At 44.0% G+C, this 6754-nt stretch overlaps 1 protein-coding gene across 1 annotated transcript; it reads left to right on the top strand.

Moving 5' to 3' along the window:
- Positions 1 to 1325: 1325 nt before the first annotated feature.
- On the top strand, positions 1326 to 5773 carry LOC127571900 (sarcoplasmic/endoplasmic reticulum calcium ATPase regulator DWORF-like). Its single transcript, XM_052018648.1, has 2 exons — positions 1326 to 1338; positions 5691 to 5773. The coding sequence occupies exons 1-2, from the start codon at positions 1326 to 1328 to the stop codon at positions 5771 to 5773; spliced, it is 96 nt and encodes a 31-aa protein (XP_051874608.1).
- Positions 5774 to 6754: the final 981 nt, after the last annotated feature.

Genomic DNA, 6754 nt, shown 5'->3' with positions numbered 1-6754 from the left:
CTCTATGACTCTTACTTATCCTTGTCCGTAAACATGTTAAAACTTATGGAATCATGGTTGATGTTCCAATATGCTCCCCTACTGAAACTTAGATCACCTGGACTCGTTTGGCATGGACTGGTTGGGCTGAAGGGCTGTATTGCTCTATGGCCGAGCTCATTCCCCAATATAAGGTCTCCGATTAGTTCAAATGGTAGGTTGATGGTCAGCATGGACTCAGTGGGCCGAAGGGCTTGTTTTTAGAACATAGCACAAAGAACATTACAACACAGTACAGGCCCTTCGGCCCACGATGTGGTACCGACATTTTATCCTGATCTAAGATCTATCTAACCCTTCCCTCCTACATAGCCCCCTATTTTTCTATCATACATTTGTCTATATAAGAGTCTTTTAAATGTCCCTAATGTATCTGCCACCACAACCTCTGCCGGCAGTGCGTTCCATGTACCCACCACTCTCTGTGTAAAAAACTTACCCCTGACTCCCCCTTATACCTTCCTCCAATCACCTTAAAATTATGTCCCCTTGTGTTAGCCATTGTCAACTTGGGAAAAAGTCTCTGACTGTCCACTCGATCTATGCCTCTTATCATCTTGTGCACCTCTATCAAGTCACCTCTTATCCTCCTCCTCTCCAAAGAAAAAAGCCCTAGCTCGCTCAACTTATCCTCATAAGTCATGCTCTCCAATCCAGGCAACATCCTGGTAAATCTCCTCTGGATCCTCTCTAAAGCTTCCACATCCTTCCTATGAGATGACTATAATGAGAACTGAACACAATACACCAGTTGTGGTCTGACCAGAGTTCTATAGAGCTGCAACATTACCTCGCGGCGGTATGGTTTGATTCTATGACTGTGAGTGATGCAGTGACTAGATTTGAGGAGTCCAGAACTGGATAAGGTTGTTTCAATTTGCACCTTGACGTGTTTCCTTGTGGATATGTATCCTGATTGACTCTAAGCTATGGGATGTCGATTTGCCAGTTGGTTACACATGCATGCAAACATAACTGAATGCAGATTAAAAAAAACAAATACATTACTGGTGCCAAAACATCCAAAAATATCCACCTATTGTGGTGACCAGCTCCACCTCCTATTTCAAATACCCTCGGGTCTGCAAAGCATTGAGCTGGGAGCTTCTGCACTGTGACAAAAAGGAAATGGAATAGTTGTAGTTGACTTGTACTCCATTGGGCTATTGCATTGATCCAGACAGTGACCATTTAACATTTATCAATACATAAGCTGCTCTATTTAAACTTGCCCTGGTGACCACTGGACCTGAGTCAGGAAAGGGATAAATCCTGAAGCTGAAACAATGCAACAATTAGGTAAGTAGCCATGTGCTTTGGAAACCAATTCTGTCTATTCCTTGAAGATAACTAAAGTAATTAAAAGCTACCTTTAATTGAAGTATTTTTTTAATGGTTAATATTACATAAATTAGATCATTATCATATACAGCTACTGACAATGGACTGCTTAGTGATGTCAGTAGAGGGGAAAAGTAACCCATTTTAAAGTGATTGGGGGTAATTATGTCTTTGCGTGATAATGTGAAATGGGTGGGAGTGAATTGGTAGTCCTCCCTGTCAGTGTAAACCAGTCACTTTCAAACTGATGTGCTTAGAAGCTCTGTGAACATATAAACATGCACACGCTCTGGGTGGCACTTTACAGCTGGTTGTTATAAGCTTTTCATTTTGCTTTTGTGGTGTCTGCTGTGTCTGAGTAAGTCACAATCTCAGCCCTGACACAGAAGGTTCAAGTCGCACTCCAGAGACTTGAGCATCAAAATGAAACTCTGGTGCATGTCAGAAATGCTGCCTTTTGGCTGAAATGTTAAATCAGTGCTCCATCTCCTCCCTCAGTTGGAGAGCAGAATGTTTTGGTGATAGTTATCCCTCAGTCAACATTACAATGAGGTTAATCCAAAAAGCCAACTATTGCAGTTACAGGAAATTTGAAATAAAACAGTAAATGCTGGAAATACTCAGCAGGTCAGGCAGTGTCTGTGGAGAAAGGAAGAGAGTTAAGAGACCAATTACACTGAGGGACAGCGGTCACCAGAAAAGCAGAACAGAAAGGAAATATTGACCGGAAACAACATAAATCTGACCAATTGACCTGAAACTTTAACTCTTGTTTCTTTCTCTGCAGATGCTGCCTGATATGCTGAGTGCTTCTGGCACTTGTTGTTTTTATTACTGTGAGATTATCTGACCACTATCACAATAGTGTTCATAGGCACTAGCCGTGCACGAAAATAGCATTGTGTTTTTCCAATGGTGCTACACTTTAAAAGCATTTCATTGTTTTTAAAGTGCTTTGGGGAGCAATGATAAGTTTATATATAAGTTATCATGGAATCATACAGCACAAAATGACACTCTTCGTCCCACGTTGTCCATGTTGATCTTGATGCCTGTCTATGTTAATCAAATTTGCCTGCATAAGGCACGTAATGTATGCCTCTATTCCTTTCCTATCCCTGTCCAAATGTCTTTTAAGTATTGTAATTGTACCTGCTTCCACCACCTCCTCTGACAGCTTGTTCTACCTACCCACTACCATCTTTGTGAAAAACTTTCCCCTCAGATAACTTAAACTTTAAACTTTATTTATACATTACAGTAACAGGCCCTTCTGGCCCAACGAGCCCGCGCCACCCAATTACACCCATGTTAACCTACTAACCCGTATGTCTTTGGAACGTGGGAGGAAACCAGAGCACCCGGAGAAAACCCACGCAGTCATGGGGAGAACGTTCAAACTCCTTACAGGCAGCGATAGGAATTGAACCCCGATCGCCGGCGCTGTAATAGCGTCACACTAACCTATTGTGCCGCCCCATTAAATGCCACCCTATATCCTTTAAATTTTTCTCCTCTGACTTTGAATCTATGTCCTTTAGTTCCAGGCTCCTCTAGCCTGGGGAAAAAAAACTCTATCTATCTGATCTAAGCCCCTCATTATTTTATAAACCTCTATAAGGTCACCCTTCAACCTCCTGTGTTCCAGAGAGAACAAACCCAGCCTATCCAATCTCTACAACCTCCTTATAACTACAACCCTCCATTCCAGGCAACATCCTGTAAGTTTCTTCTGCACTCTCTCCATTGCTACCACATCCTTCCTGTTCCTTTCTCCTATTAAGCTCTCCATAGTACTGTTTCCACCAGACAGGATCATGCATGATCTGACCCACCATTCATACCTGTCCTCCTTGCTAGCCCCGCACTGATCCTGGTGACCTCAACGCTTCAGTTCTGCAGCTGTCCCGTGAGTGGATCAGCTGTCAGCAGTGACCAAGGATCCAAGCATTATATCTTAAAACTCCCCTACATCTTCTGAGGAATCATAACAGCTTGTGGAACCAGAAGCCTCTTGTACTGTTTAAAACTTTTAAAAAGAGAAATTTAAAACCAGTTGAAATTAATTTTAATAATTAATAAATAAAATAAAAGATTAGTATACATAAGGGAATATTAAAGCACTGCTATTTCATTACTAAACTTAAATATACATTAATAAATGTAAATATAGGCTGCATCTGGAGTATTGTATTCAGTTGTGGTCACCCCATTACAGGAAGGACGTGAAGGCTTTGGAGAGGGTGCAGAAGAGGTTCACCAGGATGCTGCCTGGATTAGAGGGTATGAGCTATAAAGAGAGGTTGGACAAACTTGGGTTGTTTTCTCTGGAGCAGCAGAGGCTCAGGAGAGACCTGATAGAAGTTTATAAAATTATGAGAGGTGTAGATATTTGGTATCTTTTCCCCAGGGTCGAAATGCCTAATACTAGAGGGCGTGCACTAAAGGAGAGGGGGGAAAGTTCAAAGGAGATGTGCGGGGCAGGTTGTTTTACACTGAGAGTGGTGGGTGCCTGGAATGCGCTGCCAGGGGTGGCGGTAGAGGCAGGTACGATAGAGGCATCTAAGAGGCTCTTAGGTAGGCACATGAATATCCGCAGAATGGACGGATATGGACCATATGTAGGCAGAAGGGATTAGGTGTCAATAGCTTAATTATTTCGGCACAACATCGTGGGCCAAAAGGCCTGTTCCTGTGCTGTACTGTTCTATGTTCTATGAGAAATAAATCTAAACAAACAAATAAGCTAAACATCTATAGAAAAGAAGGTCATATGTCCATTTAAGTCAATGAGGCCACACTAGAGATGCCAGTTCTGGTCTGTGTAAAGCTGAGGTCCAATTGAAAAGTGTATTAAGGCTCTCAGCTCCATGAAAACAACCTCTGGACTAACTTCAGGGTCAGTGTGGAAGGATAGATGCTCATGCGTCTGATCCCCGACACATTCTGTGCATTCTGCAGTACACAGGTATGGACGTCTGGAGCACACTCCAGAGGTTCCCTGTGAGACAGCTGGCTAGCTGTTGTCTCACAGAGAACTACCAGCCTGCTGCAATGTGCCAGAGACTTCAATGTCTGCTGACTCGTCATCATCATTCCTGTATCATTGCACTTAGCTGAGATGTTCCACTCTGGTATCCTTTCTCCTTAGTGAGTACCGATGGGGCAAACACAGTAGTGCAGCAGTTATCATAACACTTTACAGTGCCAGCGACCCGGGTTCAATTCCGGCCGCTGTCTGTAAGGAGTTTGTACGTTCTCCCCGTGTCTGCATGGATTTCCTCCTGGTTCTCTGGTTTCCTCCCCCATTCCAAAGACGTACGGGTTAGGAAGTTGTGGGCATGCTATGTTGGCGCTGGATGCGTGGCTTCACTTGCGGGCTGCCCCCAGAACACTCTATGCAAAAAGATGCATTTCACTGTGTGTTTCGATGTACATGTGACTAATAAAGAATAAATCTTATCTTATTCATTTAACCTAAAGGCAAGAAGATCTTGAGATCTTGAGTGGTGCAGCTGATAGAGTTGCTGTGTCACAGGTAAATGCAGGTAGATGGGATTAGCATAGATGAATTCAATGGTCAGCATGGATGACTGGGTCAAATGGCCTTTCTCTGCTCCTTTACCAGTCTACGACTCTAGCTCAGTGACCCAGATTCAGTCCTGACCTCCGATGCTGTCTGTGTTGAGCTTGCAATTTCTCCCTGGGTGCACCAGTTTCCTCCTACATCCCAAAGGCATGCGGGTTGGTAGGTTAAGTGGTCACTGTAAATTGCCCCTAGCGTGTAGGTGAGTGGTAGAATCTGGGAGGAGCTGATGCGGAGAATAAAGTGGGATTAGTATAGGTTTGGAGTAAACAAAATAAGATAAGACACCTTTATTAGTCATGTGTACATTGAAATGCATAGTGAAATGCACCTTTTGCGTAGAGTGTTTTGGGGGCAGCCGACAACTGTCGCCGTGCTTCTGGCGCCAACATAGCATGTCCACAACTTCCTAACCCGTATGTCTTTGGAATGTGGGAGGAAACTGGAGCACCCAGAGGAAACCCACGCAGTCATGGGGAGAACATACAAACTCCTTACAGACAGCGGCCAGAATTGAACTGGGGTCGCTGGCGCTGTAATAGTGTTACGCTAACCGCTACACTACTGGTGTTTGATGGTCACTGCAGACCTGGCGGGCTGAAGGGCCTGTTTCTGTGCTCTATAAGTCTACTTCTGTCACCTTGTGGATGGCTGAAGTGTACAAGTGAACAGTGCGCAGACTGATCAATATTTTAATTATGGTTTTCTCTCATGTTTTCTCCAGACCAGCGTTACGTTGTGCCTGTTCTTCTCTTGGTTGGATGGATCGTAGGGTGCACGGTGGCAGTTTACTACATCTTCTCCTGACCAACAGGAGGTAAACAATTCACTCAGTAGATCAGGAACACAGAACATATAACATAGAATGGTATAGCACAGGAACAGATCCTTTGGCCCACAATATCTGCTCAGAACATGATGCCAAATTAAACTAAATCTCTTCTGCCGGTACATGATCCACATCCCTCTATTCCCTGCATATTCACGTGTCTATCTAACAGCCTCTTAAATGCCACTATTGTTATCTGCTTCCACCACCCCTGGCAGCCTGTTCCAGGCACCCACCACTCTCTGTATAAAAATTTGCCCCGCACATCTCCTTTAAACTTTTTCCTTCTCACCTTAAATGAATACCCTCTAGTACTTGAAATTTTTACCCTGGGAAAAAGATTCTGACTGTCTACCCTATCGATGCCTCTCATCATTTCATAAACTTCTATCAGGTCTCCCCACTGCTTCCGCCGCTCCAGAGAAAACAACCCAGGTTTGTCCAACTTCTCCTGATAGCACATGACCTCTAATCCAGGCAGCATCCTGGTAAACCTCTTCCGCACCCTTTCCAAAGCCTCCACATTCTGAATGACACATTACCTGCAAAATAAAGCAAGAAATTGTTGAAAAAGGCAACAGAGAAATGGACTCAACCCCATGTGTGTGTCTCAGGGATCACCCATTAGAGGTGGGAAGAAGTTAGAAATTTAGTAGCTTACAACCAAGTGCAGAGTGACCAGATCTAGGGGCGAGTAAAGAACAAAAGGGAAGTCTGTAACAGGAAGGGAAGCAAGCGTGATTAAGTGATGAGAGGGCGGTGCACACGCTCCTGTTTACATCAACGGTGCTGAGGTTGAGAGGATTGAGAGCTTCAAGTTCCTAGGGGTGAACATCACCAACAGCCTGTCCTGGTCCAACCACGTAGATGCCACAGCCAAGAAAGCTCACCAGCGCCTCTGCTTCCTCACGAGGCTAAAGAAATCTGCCATGTTCCCTTTGACACTCATCAATTTATAT

Source organism: Pristis pectinata, chromosome 6 (assembly GCF_009764475.1).
Source record: "Pristis pectinata isolate sPriPec2 chromosome 6, sPriPec2.1.pri, whole genome shotgun sequence".
Lineage (NCBI taxonomy): Eukaryota > Metazoa > Chordata > Chondrichthyes > Rhinopristiformes > Pristidae > Pristis > Pristis pectinata.
Note: the sequence above shows the minus strand (reverse complement) of the source record. Positions and strands in the feature narration are given on the sequence as shown.